At 43.0% G+C, this 27,521-nt stretch overlaps 1 protein-coding gene across 10 annotated transcripts in view; it reads right to left on the bottom strand.

The window, feature by feature from the left end:
• The window catches only part of NTRK2 (neurotrophic receptor tyrosine kinase 2), a 322,822-nt gene that overhangs the window by 268,745 nt on the left and 26,556 nt on the right, over positions 1-27,521 (bottom strand). For all 10 annotated transcript variants that reach the window (XM_060235418.1, XM_060235421.1, XM_060235426.1 and 7 more), the window contains exons 2-4: positions 19,613-19,687; positions 17,182-17,253; positions 9,110-9,178 (exon numbers count right to left, since the gene is read on the bottom strand). In XM_060235418.1, coding sequence (XP_060091401.1) covers positions 9,110-9,178; positions 17,182-17,253; positions 19,613-19,687 — 216 coding nt within the window. The remainder of the gene's footprint in view (positions 1-9,109; positions 9,179-17,181; positions 17,254-19,612; positions 19,688-27,521) is intronic.

The raw sequence follows: 27,521 nt of genomic DNA, 5'->3' as shown, positions 1-27,521 counted from the left end.
AAAAGCAATGGTAAGACTGTTTTGGCAGTTTGGTCAGTGTTCCTGGGCCTGCAGCAGTAGGTGGGGGACAGGGGAGTCAGCCAATGGGAATGCAGAGTTGGTCACTGACACATGATGGGCTTGTTTGTTGATGGATTTGTTGAGTGCACCCATAAGCCAAAGGGTGCACTCCATTTGGCCACCACCACAGGGCAATTATAATCTACTAGGAATAATGCCCCTTGTGGAGAAAAATACAATGGGCTCTAGAAAGAGGCTCTGGGCAAGTGCCCCCCACCCTTGCTGTCTTCCCACCCACCCAAGGAGAGGCATTCACACACACCTCACTTCAAGGGGAGCTGATCTCTGCCATATGGAGAGCAGCTGTAATTCTGAGTGATCTCCAGCCCTCACCTGAAGATTGGCAAAAGTGGTTCCTCAGGAGGAAATGGCTGGTTTGAATAGTGGAATCTATGGCATTGTACCTGTCTGAGGTCCCAGTCCTCCTCAAATCCCACCCTCTCCAGGCTCCACCCCTTAAATCTCCAGGAAGTTCCTAACCTGGAGTTGGCAACTATATCTCCTTTCCTTTATCTGCCCCGCTGACTTCAGCTTTCTATTGCCTCCTCCCTCCCTGCAGCCTCTATCTAAGCAAAGCACAGCCTTTCTCCACGGGGGGGTGGGGGAGCAGATTACATCATTCTCTCCCCCTTTGATACGCACAACAACCTTGTGAAGTAGGTTAGGCTGAAAGTCAGCTTCTACAACAAGAACCTGGATCTGGCAGACCCCACTCAGAAGCCCTATGCCCTCCTCAAACCCCACCACAAAATTTCCAGGAATTTCCCACCAACCTGGAACTGGCAGCCCTAGTCAGGACTGGCCCCAATGGGTTGAAGATGCAGCTACTTGAGAGGAAACCCCCTCCCTCAACTCCAATGCTGATTCTCTGTGCAGTCTGGCCAGTTAGAAGCTGGCAGGAAAATTTTAAAAAGGCAGCTGAGCTAGCGGCTACAGAAGTGGGAGTGAGAAGGAGCCTCCTTGCCCACTTCCAAGGCTTCATAGCTGTTCTCTCAGTTGTTCTTTTAAAACTTTTTCACCAGCTTCTAAATGGTGAGATAAACAGCACTGGAAATTGGGATAAGGAGTGAGGGAGATTCTTTGCTACCACTCGCCCATCTCCAGTGCTACTTCTCCTTGCAGTCTCTGGATGGTGGGAAAGTTAAAGGACAGCTGAGCTGGCAACTACAGAGATGTGCAAGTGGCTGAGGAGGTTCCTTCTCACCCCTACCTCTGTAGCCACTTACTCAGGTGAACTTTTAAAACTTTTCCCCCAGCTGCTAATCAGTCAAACTGCTGAGAGAAACAGTGCTGGATCTTGTGCAGGGAGTGAAAACTCTTCCCCCCCCCCCCATACTTTCAGCATTGCTTCTTCCTCAAGTCTGTCCAATTAGAATCTGGGGAAACATTTTAAAAGGACATCTGTGCTGCAGCTCCTATGATGGGGAGAGAAAAAGAAGGGAACTGAGAAGGGGTGGGGGGATAAAGGGGGAAGATTATCTGAGGACGGGTGGTGGGAAAGGGGAGTGACAAATGATTGAAGATAAGGAGTGGTAGGAGAGAGAGGAGAGAGAGGAGGAACATTGTAGAAAGGGGAATGAGGGAATATGGATAGATAAGGGGTGCAGGAAGAGAGAGGAGGAACATTAAGTAAGTAAAGTAAAGTAAAATTTTATTTGTATCCCGCCCTCCCCGCCTAGGCAGGTCAGGGCGGCTAACAACATCCCATACATATACAATAGTAAATATAAAAACTTTAAATATAACAATAAAACTTTAAATTTAACATCATTTAAAAACCAGTTAGTGTATTTAAAATTCATATAATTTAAATTAATCTGGCAGCAATGGTTCTGACGCTAGTTTCTGCCAGTCTGATTAGTTCCATGTTGACATAGGTCCTTAGACAGGACCGTGTTGGCGGATCCTTAGTTAACAGCAATACAGCAGTCAATATATGCTCATTTAAAGAGGGTAGTCTTGCAGGCCATATAGGGCTTTAAAGGTAATGACCAACACTTTGTACTGGACCCGGTATGTAATTGGCAGCCAGTGCAGTCCACGCAGTCCCGGCCGTATGTGCTCCCATCTCGGGAGTCCCAACAACAGCCTGGCTGCTGCGTTCTGCACCAGCTGCAACCTCCGGGTCCAGCACAAAGGTAGCCCCAAGTAGAGGGCATTACAGTAGTCCAATCTTGAGGTGACCGTTGCATGGATCACTGTTGCGAGGTCGCGACACTCTAGGAAAGGGGCCAACTGCCTTGCCCGCCTCAGATGGAAGAATGCTGACTTGGCAGTGGCTGCTATCTGGGCCTCCACTGATAATGAAGGCTCCAGTAAAACACCCAGGCTCTTTACCTGGCGCGCTGATTTCAATGGCACGCTGTCGAAGGCCGGGAGAGCTATTTCCCCTCCCAGAGCGCCGCGACCCACACAAAGGACCTCTGTCTTCGCTGGGTTCAGCTTCAGCCCACTCAGTCTGAGCCACGTCGCAACAGCCCGTAAGGCCTGGTCCAAATTCCCTGGGGCGGAGTCGGGCCGGCCGTCCATTAGTAGATAGAGCTGGGTGTCATCTGCATATTGATGGCAACCCAGCCCAAACCTCCGGGCAATCTGGGCAAGGGGGCGCATATAGATGTTGAACAACATTGGGGAAAGAACTGCTCCCTGAGGCACCCCACAATCTAGTGTGTGTCTCTGGGACCGCTCCTCCCCAATAGCCACCCTTTGTCCCCGACCTGAGAGGAAGGAGGAAAGCCATTGCAAGGCCAACCCCCTAACCCCAATGTCGGCGAGGCGGCGCGTCAGCAGCTGATGGTCGACTGTATCAAATGCCGCCGACAGGTCTAATAACATCAGTACCGCAACGCTGCCTCGATCCAGTTGCCACCGGAGGTCATCCACCAAGGCGACCAGTACCATCTCCGTCCCATGGCCAGGTCGAAAACCAGACTGGCACGGGTCGAGAACGGAAGCGTCATCTAGAAACCTCTGTAGCTGCAGCACCACTGCCCTCTCAATAATTTTACCTAAAAATGGTAAATTAGACACCGGACGGTAATTCGCCAATTCGGCCGGGTCTGCTGTACATTTTTTCAAGAGAGGGCGGACCAATGCCTCTTTCAGAGGCGTTGGAAAGTGCCCCTCTACGAGGGATCTATTTATGATGTCCCGTAAAGGACATCTAAGCTCCCTCTGGCAAGATTTAATCAGCCAAGAGGGGCAAAGGTCCAGATCGCACGTTGTTGGGCGAGCAGCAAAGAGGATTCCATCGACCTCCTCCAGGCTGAGTGGGTCAAAGTGATCCAGCACCAAACCCGAAGACAGGCACAGAGCCTCAGTTTCACTCACTGTTTCCAAAGTGGTAGGCAGGTCTTGGCGGAGCAATGAGATTTTATCTGCAAAATATTTCGCAAATGCCTCGCAGCCAATCTCTAATTCTCTAACATTTGGTTTGCCTTGTGGCAGTGTTATAAGGTCTCCAATTATTCTAAACAACTGTGCTGGGCGCGAATTTGCAGATGCAATCTTGGTTGCAAAGTAATTCTTCTTTGCAGCCTTGACTGCCATCTCATAAGATTTCATAAACGTTCTATAGGATGGTCTCGTTGCTTCGTCCCGAGTATGTCTCCACTGCCTCTCTAGTCGTCTGAGCCCTTGTTTCAGCTGGCGCAACTCCAAGGTGTACCATGGAGCCAGCCTCACACGAGGGCGCAGAGGACGCCGGGGTGCAATTTCGTCAATGGCCCTGGATAGCTGGCCTTCCCAAGTCTCCACCAGGCCATCGAGGGAATTGCTAGTGGGCCAGGGATCCCTCAGGGCCATTTGGAACCGTTCCGGGTCCATCAGGCTCCGAGGGCGAGCCAAAATAGGCTCTCCGCCCATACTGGGTTGGGGCGGCGTCCCCACATGGGCCTTAAGGGCTAGGTGATCCGACCATGGAATTAAGAGAGAAGAGAGACAGATGCAAAGATAAGGGAGATTCCCACTTTTCATTTCTATGTGTCAGTCAATTTATATCCTACATTTATTATAGTAATGAATCATATCTGACCATTAGTGTGTATTTGTCTATGACCATTAGTGTGCATTGCAGCAACCTTGTTGAAGCTAAGTTAGTCTGGATCTGGTCAGACCAAAATAGATATCACCTATGTATGCTTCTTTGAATTCCATGGGGAAAAGGTGGGATGCAGAGAATACAAATATGTCAAACAGATTCTATTAGTGACATTTTGTTATTTACAATGTTTGTACAGTTTATTTTTGCCAAACAATTCAATTTTATAAATGTTGATTAACTGCACAATGGAGCCATGATCCAAATGGGTGCTTTCCATCTCTTTCTTTAATTCTTAACTAAAAAGTATACTCATCTGAACCTTGAACATATGCTTGTGAACCTGGAACATATGCTAGCAAAAGATTTTTAATCTTTTTAAAGTATATATGCAGTCACTAAAGAGCAGAATAAAAAATATATCTCCATCAGTAGGCATTTCATGTGAACAGCATATATCAATGTGAGCAGCATCATATCTATATAAATAACAAAAGAAGGGTCTAATAACACCTGAAAGATAAACATTTATTGTATCACAAACTTTTGTGACATTGTTGCATGGTTCCACCCCTGTGCCAATGTCTCTGTTGGGTCATTCACTGTTGCTGGTGCATAACTGTTAGAGACTGTGGGCTGCCTGGAACCAAGCAAATGTCCATGAGAAAGAAGTATGCACTACCCAACAGAGACACTGCTAAAGAGATCAGACCCTGAAACAACCTCAAATGCCAACTCTACCTTCATTGGCGCTTGGACAGCACTATTACAGGATCAAACATCATTTAGGGTTGGCAACCTCCAGGTGGTACCTGGAGATCTCCCACCATTACATTGGATCTAACGATGACCAAGATCAGTTCCCTAGAGAAAATGGCTGCTTTTGGAGAGTGTACTCCATGGCATCATACCCTGCCTCTCCCTAACCCTATCCTCCCAGGCTCCACCCCCCCCCCCCCAAAAAAATCCTGAGGTATTTCTCAATTTAGCACTGGCAGCCCTAAATGTCAAATATAGCTTTAGTGGTTAACCTTTTGTATATCTATACATAAAAATCCTAATGAATCCATTTCATAACATGGGTTTCAGCCTATGAAAGCTTATGCTACAATAAATGAATTAGTTTTTAAAGTGCTACAAGACTTTTGTTTTTGCTGAAACAGACCTATATCCCACTGGAATCTAAATAGTTTTATAGAAATTTTATTATTATAGAGATGATCAGCTAAAATATTGGGATAAAAATATTTATCAAGGCACTGAATTTTTAAGGGAAAAGCAGATGCATTTTTAAAAAGAGAAATTGCTTTTAAAACGTCAAAGCAATTCCAGCATAATTGATCAATTGTATATATCAGCTAAAAAATCCTTTTGTATTCCAGCTGCTCAATATCTGCCATATTATCAAAGATACTGAATGCCATTCTCTTAATTATTAAAATTATTACATCACTGAAATGATGAAAAAAAAAACCCTAAGGATTCTTCCTGTCTTGGATATATAATCATTATTTTTGTTTCTGTCCAAAGCTGAGGGTATATTTCACTAGCCTAAAATCTTTTTCTTGTCTATCAAATCATTAATGGTGTACGCAAAGGAGACCCAAGATGTGGTCACTTTTTTTGGATTTTTTCCAAAATCAAGAGTAAAACTGTTTATCAAATAAGAAAGATTAGTTCAGCTATATGCTATTATTAAAATAATTTGCTAGCACTACAGTTAAGCCATTCAAGGGGCATCAGGAAATGAAACCAAATTCTTATATATTAAAATTCTCTATATATTCACAGTACAGTTATTTTCAATTAGCTGTACATATTGATACATATTGAGCCACCTGGTGGGAAGGGCGGAATATAAATCTCAAATAAATAAATAAATAAAATATTCCTCTATGGATATAAAAATTCAGAAATCCTCATGACCAAAAGGCATAACATGAATTGTTGTGTCATACGGCAAGAAAGGTTAGGGAATTCAAGATGAGAAGAACATTTCCGAGACTTCTCAGAAATATTTTTAGTGAAAATATGGGTTATAAGTATTTTAATAAATTAAATGTTAACATTAAAGTATAGTAGAAGAAAATTAGAAGACTGGGGTCATTCACACAAACCTTTCAGAGTAGCAGGATGAAGGGTATTGTCTCTATGGATAAGTTATTCTTTCTATATTATTAATAAGGACAACTCAATATGCATTTATACAACCCACTTTCAAAGTTTTGTCTCTCTCGGCTTGACTTCGCAAACGAAGATTTAAGAAAGGTGCAGTAGTCCACGTGTGCTGCAGGCTCGCTGGTGGCTGACAAGACCAATGCGGGACAGGCAGGTCCGGCCACAGTGGCTGCAGGGAAAAGTCTGATTTGGGGTTGGTGCTGTAGCAGAACGATTCTTCCTCAATCTCCTTTTGTCCTCAAGACCAGCTATGCATACGTTCTCAAAGGAAGAGACAGCCTGGTGGATGGTGTGCCTCCATGCTTTTTGCGAACTGAGGCTAGGTCAGACCACTGGTGATGGTTAATGCAACAGGTACCAAGGGATTTCTTCAAGGAGTCCTTGTACCTCTTCTTTGGTGCCCCTCTATTTCGATGGCTGGTGGAAAGTTCACCATACAGGGCAATCTTGGGAAGGTGGTGGTTTTCCATCCTGGAGATGTGCCCTGCCCAGCGCAGCTGCATCTTCAACAACAATGCCTCGATGCTTGTAACCTCCGCCCACTTGAGGACTTCCGTGTTGGTCACAAAGTCACTCCAGTGGATGTTGAGGATGGTGCGAAGGCAGCGCTGATGAAAGCGCTCAAGGAGTCGCAGGTGATGACGGTATAAAACCCACGATTCGGAGCCGTAGATGAGGGTTGTCATCACAACCGCTTTGTAAACATTGATCTTTGTGCCTTTTTTGTGATGCTTGTTGCTCCACACTCTTTTATGCAGTCGACCAAATGCACGGTTTGCCTTTGCTAGTCTATTGTCAATCTCCTTGTCGATCTTGGTGTCTGAGGAGATGATGCACCCCAGGTAGCTGAACTGCTGGACTGTCTTCAGAACTGATTCACCCACAGTGATGCAAGGAGGGTGATAATCTTCCTGGGGTGCAGGCTGGTGGAGAACTTCTGTCTTCTTCAGACTAACTTCTAGGCCAAATAGCTTGGCAGCCTCTGCAAAGCAGGACGTCATATGCTGCAGAGCTGATACCGAGTGCGAGACAAGTGCAGCAGCATCAGCAAACAGTAGCTCTCGGATAAGTTTTTCCATTGTCTTGGAGTGGGCCTTTAGTCGCCTCAGGTTGAACAGGCTGCCATAGCGATATCGGTGTGATAGCGGATGTAGACACCATCGTCATCATCTAAATCTACTGCGGCTCTTTGAAGCATCATGCTAAAGAAGATCATAAAGAGAGTTGGCGCGAGAACACAGCCTTGCTTTACACCTGTGCCTATTGGGAAGGGCTCCGAGAGATCGTTGCAGTGTCTGACTTGGCCTCGCTGGTCTTCATGTAGCTGGATGACCATATTGAGGAACCTTGGGGGACATCCTAAACGTTCCAAGATCTACCACAGGCCGTTTCTGCTAACGGTATCAAAAGCTTTTGTAAGGTCGACAAAAGTCACATATAGACCCTTGTTCTGTTCCCTGCATTTCTCTTGGAGCTGCCTGAGAACAAATACCGTGTCGGTGGTGCTCCTGTTAGCTCTGAAGCCACACTGGCTCTCTGGAAGGAGTTCTTCTGCAATGGTGGGCACCAGTCTGTTCAGGAGTATTCTAGCAAGGATTTTGCCTGCGATGGAGAGCAGGGTTATCCCCCGGTAGTTGGAGCAGTCTGACTTTTCCCTTTTGTTCTTATGTAGAGTGATGATGATTGCATCGCGAAAGTTTTGTAATGGCACAACAACTAACAATTAGCTATTTCAAATGTAATTCTCATAAAGTAAAAAGGTAATGTAATGAGAGGCTTGTCCACAGGCTTTGTGTACTCCTAACTTCCACTGTAACTCTTTGGAGTTTCAAAGGCATATTAACATACACCAAATATCTGCAATTTGCAAATCAAATTATTAAATGCCCTTACAGGTGTACTAAATACAATGGGTGCTTTGTAAAACACAATTGCCACAAGGAAACCACTCAACTCTCTCCACTTAATGTTCCTATGTGAAGCAAGCATGGTTGCCAACAGGCCTGGAGAAAAATGTTCTATTAGGGTTGCCAGTCTCCCAGTTCGGGCAGGGGTTCCCCCAACTTTGGGACTCCAATCTGCTGCCCACAAGCTGGCCAGTGGGGGAATTTCATCCCCAAACAACCCACGTCAATGTTGTCAGTATGATGTTGTCATGTGGAAGTGACACCATCACACCAGGCACATCACACATGGACAAGCTAGCATTTTGGCCATTGAGTTTTTGGCCAAAACTCTAAGGCTACCATCAAATTTTTGGCCAAAATGATAAGAGTGTCCATGCACAACATACCTGACATGAGATCACTTCCATGTGGCATCACTTCAGCATGTGTGTTTTGTGCACATGCAAGAACATTGAGAAATGGATCCAGGAGCCTCCCCACCCCCACCCCGGAAGAAAGGTAAGATCTTGCAGCTCTATGTTCTACCTTTTTACCAGAAGCTGAATGGGATGTTATCTATTTACCTCCATTCCGTGGAAAGCTTCAATTGCCCATTTCCACCTATTAAGCCTTTATTAAAGGAACAGGATAGTTTTCTCCAGGATACGTGGCAACAATACTGGAATGCAGCTGATAGGCACTGTTCCTCATAGGTTGCCTCTACATTTCCAACAGTTTGCACAAACATGCAGACAAGATACTTGGTGGATGTTTACAGTCCTCTGAAGTGTGGCTACCACAACTAAAGATATGCACTATTGTGAAGCAAAATTTTCCTTTTAAGACATAAAATTTTAAATGTTCTCTCTCTAATAAATCCCAATTCCTGAAAAAATAATTATTATTACAACCACCAATCTTTCCTTTTACAAAAACCTTTACTTACAGATCAGTCAAATTCAGGTGCCGGAAAGACTTTCTAGACAAACTTGACAGCTTGTTTCTTGAGAAGTTACTAAAAAGAAGCAAAATTCCATTATTAAATATGATATTTTGAAATGAAAAAGGAACTTCTACTCAAGAAAGTTACTGGTTTTCTCTTAGTCTTTAAAAACGTGGTGACCTACAGGAATGACACAAATTGTCCTCTGTTTGAAGACAATATTAAACATAAAGGTAAATACTAAACACAATGTGCACCTTAAAGCATGTCAATTCATATAAGGTGGAAAAACAATGAATTAAATGGTACTCCAAATAATTTCTCAGATGCTGACTACATGCTCAATTTATTAATAAGCAAAATACATGTTCCTCATATCGTCTTTGATCCTTCATTAAAGCCAGTACTTATCTAAACCCTGATCATATGTCAAACATTTTATCTTAAGTCATTTAGATATCCTTTTAAAAATACAGTGCAATATGCACCCACATGAAAGATCACAGGAAAAAATTCAGAATGCAATCATTAGACTTTCACATCAGTTAAGAATTTACTGCTCCATATTGCATATGGGAGGCACACCTTCACTAAAGCAGAGGTAAAGTGGACAAAAATAAAGGTATGAGGAGCAGAAACTTGTTCTCCCCCCCACCGCAGGATTGTGCACCTATACATGGAAACAGTGTAATACTATGTTAGTTGCATTTCTGTGTTCCTGCAGAAGTTTAACTTTGCTTATATTTAAACTAGCTTTTCTCCCTACCATGGAAAAAAGGAGGTGGCCAATGACAAAACTGTTTCACTGTCCTATTGTTCTTTCAGAACATGCTGTAAAACTGGCAGCCTTTTAAAATATAAGTTGAATGTTTAAAAATAAAGCCTATCAAACTCAGCCCAATGAAATCAATTTCTTTCAGTAATCTAGTATAGCACACTAGGTCATTGTTGGGAAACCATCTTCAGGCATTCAAGGTTTCATAAAATATGCAGTAAAATCAACAACTGATCTTATTTGCTATGTAACTGAATACATTTTATAATATATATGTGAGTAAGCATGTGTACCTACATTGTTCTCTTGAGTGCACAATAAATTTGCTAAAATGAAGTATCTAAAAACTGACTAAGTCAGATTGTTTTCCACTTTGTCAAGGAAATTTTTAAAATCTGAAGGTTAAAAATGAGCAACCACAATATTCTTTTCTTTTCTTTTTAAACTATGTAGGACAAGTTCGCATGCATATTTTTTCTCAGCATCTCCAGACCACCCTCAAGGACAGGGCAGTATGGAGAAAGTTTTGAACTGGCAGAATATGGGTACTGCTACAGTAACCCAAAAGAGCCTTCATACATATTATTCAAACTGCTAAATCAGTATGTTTCTCCAGAGTATTGGCCTTAGAACTTTATCCTCAAACAGCAGTCATCAAAGAGATTATCTCTGAAGTTCATCTCATTTTTCCATAAATTATGCTTATGTAATGCAGAGATTCTCAGTTATAACAAGTCACACTAATCAAGAAAACTTTGAGATGTTCCGAATTTAGCAGAGGCAGATATTTCACCCTGTGGTACTAAAGTACAGTATTTCTGAAACTTCCAGTTTGATCAAAGGGAAACTATGTGGAATGTAAGTGCTGCTCTATTACAATTGCAACATTTCAATTAATAACTGCAGCTTAAGTTTCCAGTGCTTTGCATATTAATAGCTGTTGTTAGAAAGCAAAAGAAAATTATTGCATCTATATGGCCCACAGTTTTCAAGATCGAAGTAAGGCTGTGAACAACAGAGTGTTTTAGAGGTAATTAATTCATAGGGTCTCCGTGAGTTGGAAGCAACCTGACAGCACTTAATATACATACACACTTCAGGGTCATGGGATCCACATGAAGAAACAGGTTCTGGAGGGCTGTAATGAAGAAGGACAAGGAGGGGAAATTGCTTCTTCTTCTTGAGTCAATTTCATCACCTTGTGCATACTCACTTCAACTCACCAACCCTCAAGGCTTTTCCTTGCAGAGACAGAGATGCCAGGAATATTCTTTCCTGGACTTGGAATTTTTTTATCATAGAGTGTTGACCCTTCTGAGAGCAAGCACAGAATGAATCATCTTTTTCAGGACAGTGAAGTGTCAAGAGTATAATCCTAGGGGCCATTTGGGGAGCTGCTCTCTAGCAGAAAAGTAAGTCAGGTTGAGTGAGTCTAAAGATGCTAAAGATGATAATAAGAATCCAGCTGCTACTGGTGACAGTTTCCTACACTGGCAAACAGTAGGAAAGAAGTGGAACAGCTGGCAGGGAAAAGGTGGGATCGAAGTCAAAAAACTCACTTGGAGGACTGCACTGACAGATCTATTGAGGAATTGTGTAATGTAGCAGGTCTGAAGAGGAGAAGAATGGCCTGCTCTGATGAAAGAATTCAAATCATTATTTCTGCTTCTAGATCTTGTAAGCAATGTTCCCTCTAAGCCAGGGGTGGGGAACCTCTGTCCGCATACGGCCCTCAAAGTCACTTGGTATGGCTCTCGGGGATTGCTGGACCGAACCGAGCCATGTGGCAGCCTCCCTGGGGCCTGGCTGGCCAGCAAGGATCGTGGGGCCCAGCTGCACTGTGCAGCAGCCTCCCCAGGACCAGGCAGGGATCACAAGGCCCAGATGTACTGTGCGGCAGCCTCCCTGAGGCCTAGCTGGCCAGTCAGAATTGCTGCAGGGCCTGGAAAAGTTACTGTCACAGTTCAGTTTGAACTTGATTATTCCAGATGGTGTGACTTAATATGGTAATATTAGGGGATATGGTCTAATATCCTACTGAGTTCCTGCTGGGCTTTTTCTACAAAAAAGCCCTGGACCTATGCATTTGCCTAGGATGGTGGGCCATGTGTGATTGTGTGTGCCAGATTAAGCTCTCCCCACATGACTTCAAATAGAAAAACAATTATTTGCATTAATTTTGCTGGCCTGAATCATTCTCCCTTGGCGGAGCACTGTTTTTTAAGTTGATAATTTTTATGGTCCATGAATTATGTTATAAATAGCCATATGGCCCTTGACAGAAAAAAGGTTCCCCACCCCTGCTCTAAGCTGTGGAGTCTTGTGAACAAAAATTCTACTTCGTAAGCTACTGGCATTAAAGTTGTGAGCTACTACATACATTATTGTGCTCTGAGGCCATTTTTCCTGAGCTAAGACAAAAATGTGTGATCTTGAGGCTAAAAATCTGTGAGCTAGCACGCCAGCTCAGCTTAGAGGGAACACTGTTTGTAAGTGGTATTGGGCACAGTGAGTAGGTATGGCAAATCCTTTATTCTTGCCTTAGCCTGATAAGTAGCCAAGAGCACAGCCAGGCATAGCAACTTAAAGCCAGAAATGATGATCTACTGCTTCATCAGGAACAGAGCCTTTTCTCGAAGGCCACTGCCAATACCTTAGTGTCAACAGAAAGATGGTCAAGTGCCAAATACATCTTTTCCCCAGAGTAAATACTATTACCCTGCCAGGCAAGGTAGTTAGCTACTTTCAGGGACAATGCAGCAGACCATGCTACCAAATTTTCTCCCCTCCTTTTCTGCTGGTGGAGAAGGCTCTCCAGATTTTCAACATGGAATTATAGAAGCTGGTTTCTCACAGTCACTGACTGGCTTGGAGAAGAGTCCCTAGCTTTGAAAGACTCATCAGATGTTGAGGTATTGTGAACTTCGTCTTCAGAGTGAGAGGAAGAAGAAGTAGTGCATTTTCAACTCCTAGGGACAGCCAAGTCCAATGTGGGCAGCTGGGTTGTTGGTGGCTAGGGCTTCAAGACAACTTCCACAAGCATTAATACCAGTGGTGCAGCAGCAGATACTGATGAAGGTGGAGTAGCATGCATCACTATCAGGACTATGGGCTGTACTGTCAGTTCCTAAGGAGGACTGAGTGCCATAACTGAGAGGCAGGAGACTAGCCAACAATAATACTGACAATTGATGTCAATGTTCAAGTGACAAAACTCATTGAGTGCTAGTGCTGAAAACTCACAGAGGCAAGGAGTGAGCAGTGCCTTTCAGATGTCACCAGGGACTGATCCCACTCTTTGCAATAACAGTCTTTGTGACCTGTGCTCAGAAAGGAGGATATCAACAAGACACTGGTCAAAACCGATACTCCCAAGACTGAGGCAGGCAACATTAACTCCATAAGTCTGGTGTTGAAAACCTAGAAGAGCCAGGATATCACTGCAGGCCAGGGAACTATCTCAAGAATATGTGAGTGGCAGTAGACTGGGATGTGGTGGTTAGAGAACAGTCTGAATGGAGTCTTCGAAATGGCTTCAGAAAAAGATCTCAGGAACTATGAGCTGGATGTGTGGTGATGTAATTGTATCATCACATGAGATTCTTGGAAACAGGATGATCTCCTTAATAATTTTTAGGATTATTTATTAGTTAGACTTTTTAATCTATATGCACCCCCTTGCCCAGCTGGCAAGGAATTTCAGCCTTGGGTGTCATCAATATGCTGATGGCACCCAGCTATATCTATTGTTGGACAGCTAGTCATCCACTATCCCACAAAATCTGGCCAAGGGATTGAAGGCCGTGATGGAATGGCTAAGGAAGACCAGGTTTAAGCTATATCTGTCAAAGATGGAGCATCTTTGGGGGGGGGGGAGAGCTGGGACTGGAGTGCCACTGATACCAGCACTGTCTGTCAAGAGCCTGGGCATGACACTAGATACCTCCCTTTCAATGGGGGCTCAGATCATGCATATGGCCAAATTGGCATTTTTTCATTTTTGCCAAGTACAGCAACTGTCTCCCTTCCTGTTGCACCCTGACCTAGCCAGAGTAATCCATGCAACAGCCATCTCCAGATTAGACTACTGTAACTTGCTCTATGCTGGCCTTCCCTTGAGACTGACCTGGAAACTCCAGTAGGTCCAGAATGTAGCAGCGCGAGTCCTGATGAAAATGCCATAGACAGCACACATTGAACCAGCGCTGCGCCAGCTACACTGGCTCCCAGTGGAGTACTGAGTCAGAATCAAGGTTCTGGTTCTGACCTTTAAGGCCTTGATCAGTCTGGGACCAACATGTTTGTGGGACCATCTCCTCTGTTATGCTCCTGGAAGAGCATTGCATTCCACTGGTAACAATTCTCTGGTGAGCTCTGGCCCTAGGTAATTCCAGCTGTCCTCAACCAGGAACAGGACCATTTTGGCCCTGGCTCCAACCTGGTGGAACTCTCTGCCAGATAACATCAGGGCCCTGCAGGTTCTTATGCAATTCCACAGGGCCTGTAAGGCATGGATGTTCTGCCAGGCTTTTGATTCAGGACAGCAAAAGTTTGTCATCGGCTGACACCGCCCTTTTCCAGCCATCCCCAGGCATTTTGAAAGCCCCCCCCCCCCACGGTAATGCTCTGGCTGTCCAGATATAAACAAAAATTCAGAGGATGCCATTTGGGATTTTTGTAAATTTTAATCTCATTTGTTATATTGATCTTAACTATATATTGTTCTTATTATGTATGTTGTACATTGCTCAGAGCCCAACATGAGCCAGGATGGGGCAATTAACTGATAACGATAATAATAATAGTACCACCCCACCCTTCCCTGCACACAGGGCTCAAGGCGGCTTACAACAATTAAAGTGTAGATAAACAATAAAAACAATAAACACTATAAAAGAAATCAAAGCCAAGATAACTCATAGACAGAGACACTTGAATATGAATATGCCCAAGACTGAACAATGGGCGGGCTGGGGGCAATCACCTGACAGGGGGGTGGAGAAGGGGATACCAGTATAATGAGACACCATCACCTCAATCAAAGGCCCAGCAGAAGATCTTAATTTTACAGGCCTTGAAGAACTGAAGCAGATTCTGCAAGTCCCTGATCTCCACTGGAGAAGATGATGATGATACTGGATTTATATCCCACCCTATATTCTGAATCTAAGAGTCTCAGAGTGGTAGCAATCTCCTTTACTCCCCCCCACCATAACAGACACCATGTGAGGTAGGTGGGCCTGAGAAAGCTTTTACAGCAGCTGCCCTTTCAAAGACCTCCTACAAGAGCTATGGCTGACCCAAGGCCATTCCAGCAGCTTCAAGTGGAAGAGTGAGGAATCAAACCCAGTTCTCTCAGGTAAGAGTCCGCTCACTTAACCACTACACCAAACTGCCTCTCATTAAGTGTTCCATCAGGCTGGAGTCGGAGCCTGATCCAGGCTAGATTAATGTACTTTGGCTGGGGACCACCGGCAGCTGTTGATCTGATGAGCGTAAAGCTCTTCAGGGGGCACAGTGGGAGAGGCAGCTCTGCAGATATGTATAATTCCTAATGTTGTTAGAACTGGGACTTCCAAATCATACACAGAAATATCCACTCCAGATAATAGGACAGACAGTGAAGGAATGGATCTCCATATGTCTACCTTACAGATGCTTCCCTTTACATTTTCCTTCCTTAGTTCCTATGGCAATCAGGACCAACATTACTGCCTCTGTGGGTTCATTTGCTGTTGACTCAGTACTGAATATAGTTGTAGCAATGGTTCCACTATCAGAAGAGGAATTTAGCAGCACGGCTACCAAATACTGGATGGTCAATACCAATTGGTCAGCCATTGCTTCAGAGGTTGAATGGACACCTAAAGGGTCGCTAAAAACCTGGTGGATCAGTTGCACCTTGCTGTTCACCTTGTAGTAAATGCTAGTGCTCTTTACTCTGAGGCAGAGGGGACACCACTCACAGCCATCAAATCAGTGATAACTTTCCTCTGCACTGCTGACACCTTAAAAATTGCCCTCTGTGCCACAGGCCCTAGAGAACCACAGATGATAGGATTAGGTGGACAGAAAAGATTTTTTTAAAAAATTGATATAAAGGATGGAAAAGATAAGAAAAATGGAAAGAAGGGAAATATCACTCAGTATTTTTGGAGAAGAAAAAACTAGCTACAGAAACAGAGCCTCTGAAGAGAGCACTCCCAAATATTGCTGCAAATGAAACCAACAATAGAGAACTGAGAGGGAAAGACAACACCATGCTCTCACATATTATTTCAGACTATGCTTCTATGGTGAAAGGATTCTCTTATCTAAGAGAGCTATAGTTTTAGAAGCTTGTGTCCTATGCTAGCAACCATTCTAAAAACATGATGTACAAAGACTGCAAAGAAGAATACAGAGCTTTCTCTTGATTAACTACATGTAGAACAAAGAGGAGCCTGGTCCAGGCTAGATGGATGTCCTTTGGGCTAGGGACCTCCAGCAGCTGTTGATCCAATGAGCATAAATTTCAAATCAAATTCCATGGTAACTGATCTACCATCTTCTGCCTCATAGGAGTTAACAGTTATTTTTCTGGAGAAGACTATAGCTTTGTAGATAAACACATAGCTCTCAGTCTGTGTCATGATGCCTTCACATGTTCTTGACCAGCACACAAAGCAACTTATGTATAAAGCTCACAATGCCCAGCCATTTCATGTTTTCCCCTGTGTCCTAGGGCACAGAGCATTAACCATGAGATTTCTGTAATGAATGGCAATAAATCAGAAGTAGATTTGCAATTCACAGATAACACACCTAAACAACACCTGAACAGCATACTTGATTGCTATACAGACATTGTCTCCAGATTCTGATGCAATAATTCAGAACAAGTGTCAGTTATCAGAGACTACTACTTAAACAAAATATAGCAGGAGTGCTAATGTTTTAAGCATATTTTAAGTTTTTAAAAAATATTTGTGTTTGTCTGTGCTCTTTATAAAGTTTACATTTCTGCTACCTGGCATTACATTTTATGACACACATGGTCTGGCCCAACAAGGTCTCATTTATGTCAGTTCCAGCCCTCATAACAAATGAGTTCGACATCCCTGGTCTAACACTTAAAAGTCCAAATCTAGCAAGTAACTTCTTTTAGCAAAATGACTTTCTAATATATAACAGAATAATTCTTAAAATTTCCTCATTCCCCTCTCACACACAGATAACCATTCCTATACCACTTCTTAAAGAGGATTAACACTATGATAAAACCTTGGCAATTCTGAATCATAAAGTGAGTTTCACTTACATGTACTGCAAGTTGATATTTTTCAGGAAAGCATGGCGTGAGACAAACTTCAAACCCGAATCCACCACAGTTCTGTGAAAATATGAAAGTCAGAAATGTCAAGATGATGTGAAATGGTATAACATAGCTCAATCTCATCAGACCTCAGAAGCTAAGCAGGGTCAGTACATGGATAAGAGACCACCAAGGAAGACTTTCCAGAGGAAATCACTGGCAAACCACATCTGCTTAATTTTTTGCCTTCAAAACCCTGAACAGTACTTTATACAAGCATACACCCAGAACTGTCAAGTATCGTATCAACTGTAGTTCATTTATCCATTTTAAATATTCAAATGTAGCTCAAGATTATCTATTTATATAATAGCCACATGGGAAGTTTGGCTGCAAATACTTATATCCGCTGATTGAGCCCACATTGAGAGCATAGAGATTTTTCTCCAAACTGGGAGAAACTCCTACATATGCAGAAAAATCTGAAAATATTTTTTAAAAGTACATTGGGGGATTTATTTCCTTCCCCCACCCTCCGCACACACAAAAAAAATATTGCTGTCTGTGCCTGCAGAGTTCCTATACAGCTAAGACAGGAAAGCTCCAGGCAAATGGGGGATGGGGGGAAGTAGCCACCACCATTGAAGAGGCCAAGTGTGCAGCTGGGTGAACTACCATGGGAGCGAAGAGGCTGGGCAGCTGAGGGAACAACCAGCAGAGCTGCTGAGGTAGTGAAGTTAGTGGGGGAGGGCAAGCTGGCAAGCCACTGCCAAAGAAGAAGCTGGGCAGCAGGGCAGTTACAAGGGAAGTGCCAAAAAGGCCAGGGGAGCAGCCAGGTTTTTAAAAAACTCCCCCTTGCAAAGATGAGGAATTCTTAAGAGTTGGAGTGAATGTCAGTCAGGAGAGTGCAGTCTCTTTGGTGTTCTTTTTTGTTGTTGTTGCAACATTTCAGTCCTCCCTAAAAGATGAGCTCTGTTGAATTAACTATTAGAAGTCTGAATTGCCTCTACATGGTTCAGAAAAATAGGACACGTGTGACAAATTCAGTACATGCTTTTATCTGCTATGCTTTCACAGCTATTCAGCTTTCAGTACTGTGTTGTTGATTTTCTGTAATATTTTTGTAAATGCAAGGCGCATTTCAACTTAAAATCAGCCTGAGTGAAAGAAAGAGCAAAGCCAAATTCAAAGTGACAGTAGTTTTCCAGGGGGAACTCTTTACTCTCTGGCCTCTTTCTCTCTCATGTTCTCTCTCATGTTAGACTGTCTCTTTCTTGCAAGACAAACTAGAGTGCAAGAGGGACATGTTTTGCTTCTGGCAGAAAAGCACTTCAAGGGTTAAGCAGAGCAAGTCTACACTCCTAAAAAAGTACAAGTATGGGGGAGGGGGACTATCTTCCTGCCAGACCCCCCCCCATGGTAGCAATGTGGCCTTGCTGCATATATCAGCCTTATACCTCCCCCCCACTCCCCAGGGGCAGGCGGAGGGCTAAGAAGTATTCAGAGATGGGCTGGACCCAAGTGCACCCCCAGGTTGTGAACTGAGGGTGGCATGCTACCCTCTTCTGGAGCAAGAAAGAAATTCTCATTCTTGGTTGACCCCTGACAGCATCACACCCCTTCTCTGGAGTCAGCACCAGGTGCTTGGCTCTCAGCTGGCTCTACGAACTCCAAGCCCCCATGCTCAGAGCACCCACTGTTTCATTGACTCCAAAATAAAGTTGGGTGCAGCTTAGGGTGACTCCTCATTTCAAGCCCCAAGATGGGTTCAGCAGGGGTGTGATAATGAATGTTAAGAGGAATGCCCACTGGAAACAATGGGAGCTGCCTGAATGTCTGAATGCCTACTGATGTGATGGGCTCCACTGAAAGTACAGAAGAGGCTCAAAAATGTGGCACAAATGAAGAGAAACAAGGCGAAACCACTGAGTTGGCAAAGCTGGTGGGGGGATGGAGCAGAAAGAGATGAGTGGCAGTAGATGGACAGAAAGTAAAGGGGGACTGAAAGAGAGAGACACTGACAAAGTGTGGAAGAATACAATAAACAAAGGTGGGGGAATGGCATGGCTGGTCCAGCAGGTTTTTTGTATGTCCCCACTTGTAAGAAGTTTAAATTGTGAACAGTTGGTTCAGGAACTACAGCACATCTATCAACACTGTGGCTATTAAACACTGTTAACCCTAATACATGCAAGAACTTCAGTGTGCAAATGGATAAAGTGTTTTTGTCCTTAAGAGGAAAATTCTTCCATATATTTCAATGGAGAGGGTGGATAAACAACATACATCCCCTTGCATGCACAACTATATTCCCTCTATTGAAATGTATGATGATATCAAAAGATGTAAAACTGCAAAGGATGGAAAGGTAATGCATTACAGAATAACAATACATAATTAACTACAAAAACCATACATAACTAAACCATATACTCACAAATTTTTCAATCCTACATAAAGGCCAACATCTTGGTCATTGATGCTTTCTAGCTTCCGCTGGTTTGCAATATAGCTATTTCAAAGGGGAAGAAAAAACAAGGAGAAAAGGTCTGATCAAGAAATCCTGTTATTCTGTTATTGTATCCATTTCTTCTTATTCAGATTTTAAAAAGTCATCCCAGGTTGGATTCTACCATGCAGAAATTCACACTCACTAGTGAATCTTCCCTATTTCCCCGGCCCTCACACCCTGAAAAACCTCTGTTAAGAGTCCCAAGGGACCCTCATAAACAAAATGCCATGCAACATGACAAAGCGCTACAATAAGGATTGCGGGGGATGAGGCAAAATTCCCCCCACTCCCCTATTCTTAGGCTTGTTCTAAAATATTGGTCAACGAACAGATCAAATACTGTCAAATAATGATCAAGATATTTTTAAATCATTAACTTTATTAGAACAAAGTACTTCAGTCATTAGTGTATTTCATATGCATGCTAATTACAAAATCAAATTTAACTGTTATTGTGAAATAATGAACTTTTAAAAACTAGGAATGAATTATTATAATCATGAATAATGTTAAATAATATGTCTAATGTGAACAATTCACTGAACAGTTCTGCTCTTTGGTTTCGACCCTGGAACATCAGGGTTAGGTCAGCCTTTATTTATAATTTTGTTTTTTAAAAGCATAGCAGAAATAAGGGAAAGTAACAGCAGCAATTTTAAAAAAAAGTTTTTAAAGGCAATTGTTGTAAATTAACAATATAATAATGACATTAAAACATAGGTCTCAAGCTAGACTATGACATTCTGTGCTTCATGGAATACTTGATAATGCCTGACCACAGTCAACTGTTAGTGCATCCAACAGAGATCAGGAGAAAAGTGACCAAATTTACCTTTAAAGTGATAAATTTGAGAACACTGAAAGTAACTGAGAAATCAAGTCAATTCATGGGAGATAGCATAATAAAATTTTACATTACAAAATTAGATCTATACCAGAAGTATTACCAGCATGCTGTGATGCCTAGAAATCTTCTTTTAACCCAGAACTTTCCCCTTACACCCTTAATTTATTGCAAAGAGGTCTGCCATCACGTACTGGTCTCTGACTGCCATGTCCCCCCTGCCCAACACATCCCAAATTCAATTTCAGTGGTAGCTTCTTGAGCAGTCTAAATGTAAGTTAATGTTGGTTTATGCATGCAGACCTGACGCATACTATGCAAATATCAGATGTATCATATAACAGCAACAGCACAGCAGGATATAAACAGAAAAGCAATATAAAAATAAATATAAAATAAAATAGAAATTACAATAGACGTTTATGCACAAGTTCCCTCCTGAGGGCCATCAAAGGCAAACTCATCTAAACCTTTAGTGCTCATTAAGGGCCAGTGCAAAACAAATGAAACAACAGTATGGATTATTAGAATAAAAACCTTGTTGCTCATCATTACTGAGAACCTCTACTGAGACTGGGAAAAGGCTCTCACACTGAATGTTCAAGCCTGTTTACAAAAAGAGGTCATCTCTGATGATAAATCAGAATTATAATCAAAAAATTTTATGTCTGTGTCTGAATTTTTTGAAAGGCCCATACTTTTTTAAAATTAAAAAATATGAGATTAAACAAAATGCAGATAAACATAAAAGAATATTAAGCCCACAAACCAACATAAGAAATACTGAATGTTAAGCTATTCTGAAAAGCTTCATTTATTCAGATCTAAATTATATTGCTGTTTACATTAATTAATCAAGGGCAACCAACCTGATACAAAGCTTTCCCCTTTCTTTATCGAGCAAGTCAACAATCTCAACTCACCTTCATTTTTTCCATAGTTTCTATATCAAGTTTTTAATGCAGGAATGCTAGACAAATGCTAAACAGTCTACATGTCTTTCACTCTGAATATGTTTCTGAATTTATCCATTAATTATCTACAACCCTAGAACAAATTAAGAGTTAAGAACAAAGTACAGAATAAAAACATTCTTCTTCTGCACTGGTCTCCACTAGCTTTTTTACTCCCTTAGGATTCAGAAGGGGAAGAGGCACTGGAGATCATGTGGCAAATTTATAGAACAAAGCATGAGTCCAGTGGCACCCTCTAAAAACCAACAAAGTTTAATTCTGGATATAAATTTTCATATGCATGCACAGTTCATCAAATATATTGAAACAGTTTTCCTTAAGCTTTAAATATAGGTAGAGAGAGAGTGGGAGCAAATTTATGTTGGTTACTGAAGCATATGAGAGAATTTCAGAAGAAAATCAGCTTATGTTTAATAGATTACAACAAAGCTTTTGACTGCATGGATCATGAAAAGCTATGGTTGGTTTTTAAAGAAATGGGTGTGCCACAGCATGATTGTTTTGATGTGCAACAACTCTGGACAAGAGGCTACTGTTAGGAGGACAGAATTTGGAGAAACAGAATGGTTTCCAACTGTCAAAGGTGTCAGATAAGGCTGCATTTTAACTATCTATTCAATCAATATGCTAGGGTTCTAATCCCCAGGTGAAGGCAGGGTATACCATGGTTTGGAAGCCCTTCCCCCACTTCAGAATTACCAGAAAGTGGGGGGCAGGGTATTTGCTAGGCACTCCATTGTACCCTGTAGAGACTGATCCCCATAGGGTATAATGGAGAATCTATATGTGGGTGTCTGCGGCTTGGGGGGGGGGTGCTTACTGAGGTAGAGGCACCAAATTTTCAGCATAGCATGTAGTCCCTCTCCTTAAAAAACAAAACAAAACTCCAAGTTTCAAAAAGAATGGACCAGGGATCCAATTCTATGATCCCCAAAAGAAGGTGCCCTCCTCCTCCATTATTTCCAAAGAAGCAAAGGCATTTAAAAGGAGCATGGTCCCTTTAAATGTGATGGCCAGAACTCTATTCAAAGTTCAACGGTACTTGTCACAACTAATGCTCTCTCTAAGCTGTGGAGTCTTGTGAGCAATAGTTCTACTTTGTGCGGTACTGGTGTTAAAGTTGTCAGTGAGCGATTTGGCTACTGCATGAATTAAGTTTGCTCTGGGTCCATCCTTCCTGAGCCTAAGACAAAATGTGTGAGCCAGAGATTAAAAAACTGTGAGCTACCTCACACTAACTCAGCTTAGAGGGAACACTAGTCACAACATTGTTCCTGGTTCTACCCCAAAGCCCCCAGATATTTCCTGAGCTGGACCTGGCAACTCTACAATATGCAGAACACATCATATGGAAAGCTGGATTAGATTTAGATGAAGGAAGAATGAAAATTGGTGGGAAAAACGTCAACAACGTGAGATATGCAGATGGCACCCTCTTTACTGGCAGAAAATAGGGAAGACTTTATATGATTACTGATGAAAAAGTTAAAGCAGAAAGTGCCAAAGCAGAATTTCACTTGAATATCAAGAAGACAAAAGTAATGACTATTGGGGAATTACACAAATGTAAGGTGGACAATGAAGAAACTCAGGGCTTTTCTTTTTAAGAAAAAGCCTAGCTGGAACTCATTTGCATATTAGGCCACACCCAGATGCCAAGCCAGCTGGAACTACGTTCCTGTGCGTTCCTGCTCAAAAAAAGTTCTGATGAAACTGAAATAGTTCAAGATTTTCTATTCCTTGGTTCCAACATCAACCAAAAGGGAAATTGCAACCAAAAAATCAGAAGGAGATTGAGACTGGGAAGGGCAGCCGTGAAGAAGTTAACAAAGATTCTAAAATGTAAGGATGTGTTGCAAGATGAAGTTAATTCATGCCACAGTATTCCCTGTTACTATGTATGGGTGTGAAAGTTGGACAATGAAGAAAGCTGACAGGAAGAAAGTAGATTCATTCAGGTGTTGGAGGAGAGTTTTATCGATACCATGGGCTGCAAAAAAACCCCCCCAATAAGTGCTTTCTAGATCAAAAAGCCTTAACTCTCCCTGGAAGCTAAAATGACTAAATTGAAGGTATCATACTTTGGTCACATAATGAAAAGAGTTGCTAGAAAATACAATAACGCCAGGAAGGCAGCAGGAAAAGAGGAATATCCAACATGAGATGGATTGACTGATAAATGAAGCCATGCCCCTCAATTTGCAAGACCTGAATAAGGCTGTTAAAAATTGAACATTTTAGATGACACTGATACCCTGTCCTGGATAGCCCAGGCTAGTCTCATCTTGTCAGATCTTGGAAGCCAAGCAGAATCATCCCTGGCTAGTCTTTGGATGGGAAACTTCCAAAGATCATCAGGGTCATGACATGGAGACAGGCAATGAAGAAGATGATATTGGATTTATATCCCTATACTCTGAATCTCAGGGTGCTATCACACTGAGAAATTGACGCGATAGCATTCCGAGGTGAAGAGACCTGATTCAGGCAGGTCCGTTTTAGAGGGATCACACTGCCACCGCTACATCAGCAGGATCCCGGCAATGGTCTGTGCTTGTGCTTTCAGACTGCTTCCATGCCCGAGCCATCCAGCTTCCGGGAGAGCCAAAGGGATGGGGGTTTTTTGAGGGGGAAGCTGCACAGAATGTGCGCAGAACTAGGGAAGCACGTGAGTGGTGTGGCAGAAAAGCACCTGTGGAGACTCCCCCCCCCTCCAGAAGCACAGCAGACAGCTGCATCCCCGCCCCCCAGTATGCAGTCCATGGAGCTGTGTTACAGTGGAATGGAATGCTGCCTGTGCCGGAAGCGGCTTACCGCAATCACATTGCTCTTCCATTTTCAAGTCATGCCCGCGCGATCAGACAGCCAGTGAACATGCGACCTAAATGCGACTGCAGAGAAAAACACCGGGATGCTCCAGGTAGCTTTTAAATGCAAATGGGAGCCGGCTGGGGACAGGAGGGGCAGATGTGCTTGTGTGAATGTGCGCCTTTGAATCGAATGGGAGGCGTTTCTAGGTTGTTCCAAATCTCTAGTCTGAAAGTACCCTATGAGTCTCAGAGCGGTCACAATCTCCTTTACCTTCCCCCCTGCCCACAACAGACACCCTGTGAGGTAGGTGGGGCTGAGAGAGCTCTTATAGCAGTTGCCCTTTCAAGGACAACTCCTGCGAGATGGCTGACCCAAGGCCATTCCAGCAACTGCAAGTGGAGGAGGGAGGAATCAAACCCAGTTCTCCTAGACAAGAGTCCGTACACTGAACCACTATACCAAACTGGCTCTCTGAATGTCTCTTGCCTTGAAAACTGCATGGGGTAGCTGTAAGTCAGCTGTTACTTAACAGCACTTTCCACCAGCAATTCATAGGGTTGCCATAAACTAGAAACTATCTGTCAGCACTTAATACATACAGTTATGTTTCTTGTGATGTGACATACCAAATGCCTGTTTCTGCTTTGCACAGGGGTTCATGAGAACTGAAATAGACTGTGCATCTTCCATCGTGTTGTGCTAGAGCCCAGTACAGGAAGAGTGAGAGGCGGAAAGGTTACCCTCCATCCATCCATGAGCTGATTGATGTCCAATACCCTCTGCCAGCCATCTTGGCAAGCATTTAGCTTGTTTAATAGTTGTTTAAAGGTTACATGATCTGTTTGCAATAACATAAATCAGCTAGCAAAATGGGAGGAGGGGAGATGCTTGATGCAAACAAAGCATTAGAAATCTGTAAAAATATAACATGTAGTTTTTAAGAACAATCTCAAAATGCTGATTATTAAGCTTTTCTTACCTATGACTAAAATATCTAAAGGACTGCTGCTTCTCATACAAATGTCTGTACCAATTTAGATGGCCCTGCATTCTTTGCTGCTGATTCCCTTCCTCATCCATCATTTTGCTCACCTAGCATCCACTAAGAATTGAGCACTCTCCTGTGCAATGCCAGCTCTTTGAAATAATATGCTTGAAGTCTGATGATAGGTCTTACCTTCATTGTCCTCCAGGAGAAACTGCAAAACATTTGTTTTTTAAGAGGTACTAATTAAAATTGGTGGGTAATTAGTACTAGTTCTGTAATTTAGTGATAGCAATTACATTTTTGACAGCAGTGCTGTTTCTGTGGGTATTTAAGTACAATCTGTGGACTGGTTTATACACACATACGCACACACTAGGAGTAAGGTTCATTGTGAGGGGAAATACAATGGGCTCTAGAAAGAGGCTCTTGCTGTGGTCCCACCCACTTATTCAAGTGGAGGCATTCACTTCCCCTTCAACACTGGTATCTTCCCACCCACCCAAGACAGCTGTTTTATGTAGGGGAACTGATCTTACTTCAGCTTTCCATCTCCTGCCCCCTCTCTGCAGCCTCTACATAGGAAAAGTACAATGTGGACCAAAGCAGCTTACAACATTCTCTTCTTTCCCTTTTGATCTACACAACAACCCTGTGAGATAGATTAGGCTGAAAGTCTGTAACTGGTCTGAAATCACAATGTGGACCAAAGCAGAGGGGAAGCAACCTCAGCAGGGTATAATGACACAGAGTCCACCCTGCAAAGCAACCATTTTGTCCTGGAGAGCTGATCTCTGCCATCTGGACAGCAGTTGTAATTCTGAGTTATCTCCAGTCCTCACCTAGAGATTTGCAGCAATTGTTCCTCAGGAGGAAGTGGCAAGTTTGGAGGATGGAGTCTATGGCATTGTACCTGAGGTTCCACCTCTCCTCAAACCCTACCCCAGGGGTATCAAACATGCGGCTCGACGGCCGAATCAGGCCCCCAGAGGGCTCCCATCAGGCCCCCGAGCAACTGGCTGTCATCTGCTTCCTTCTCCCAAACTCTTGCTTCCTTCTGAATCACAGCTTGCTTTTCAAGGCTTGCTCAATTGCATAGGAGCTACAGAACAAAACCTCTATTTTCTCCATTGGCTGAGGCTCCTCTTTGCTGCTGATCCCCTTCCTCATCCACCATTTGGGGGAGGAAGGGGGGAAGGCAGAGCTTATTTTTCCAGGCTCTCTCAATTGCACAGCAGAGCTACTGAGCCAAGTCTCTCTTCCTTCCCCCTCCTAGTCCCCTGGGGAAGGAAGGAGGGAAACAGCCAGAGTTTCCTTTGCCCAGTTCCCTGGATCCCATAGGAGAGATACAAAGAAAGCACCTTTAATACCAAGTGTTAATGTTTTAAGCAGGTTTTAAGTGTGTTTTTTTTAAAATATTTAATTGTGTCTGTCTGTGTCCTTTATAAAGTTGATATCTCTGCTACCTAAACCTAAATAGGTATACACATGGCCTGGCCTGACATGGCCCGGCCCAACAAGGTCTCACTTATAGTCCTCATAACAAATGAGTTCGACACCCCTGCCTTACCCTATCCATGCTCCAGTTCTCAAATCTCAGGAATTTCTCAACCTGGAGTTGGCAACCCTGTCTCCTTCCCAGCAGCAGTAGCGAGCAGCCAGGCATAGGGTAGCCAACCTCTAGGTGGAACCTGAAGATTTCCTAGTATCACAACTGAACTCAAATCAACAGATCTCTCCTGCCCTGGAGAAAATAACTGTTTCAGAGGGGGACTCTGTGGCATTATATTCAGTTGAGGCCTTTCACCTCTCCAAATTCTGGCTTCTGTAGAGCCCACCAAAAAATCTCCAGGAATTTCCCACAAACCTGGAACTGGCATCCCAAGTCAGGGCTGGGTTTAAAGGCCAAAAGAGGCCTGGAAAAGGCCTCCCCCCACCGCCTTTTACTTTCACAGACAGAAGCAAGACTGGTCACCTAGCAACAGCTACTCCACAAAACTTGTACATTCAAAAAAAAATATTTCTTATCCAAATTCTAGAAATTCATGAATTATACAATTATTATTCCAAAGAACCCCATGTGTCCATGAACTCTTTTTTCAGTTTATAAAGGAAATGCCGCATAACAGAAAAGAATTTCATAGTCCAATTCAATAGCGTACAGTCCAGTAACAGTATGTTCTTCTTTACTTTAAAAGCACTATGTGTCCATCTGAAGAG

This window comes from Heteronotia binoei, chromosome 4, assembly GCF_032191835.1.
Source record: "Heteronotia binoei isolate CCM8104 ecotype False Entrance Well chromosome 4, APGP_CSIRO_Hbin_v1, whole genome shotgun sequence".
In the NCBI taxonomy this organism is placed as follows: domain Eukaryota; kingdom Metazoa; phylum Chordata; class Lepidosauria; order Squamata; family Gekkonidae; genus Heteronotia; species Heteronotia binoei.
The sequence above is the reverse complement of the archived record's forward strand: the minus strand, read 5'-3'. Positions and strand labels throughout refer to the sequence as shown.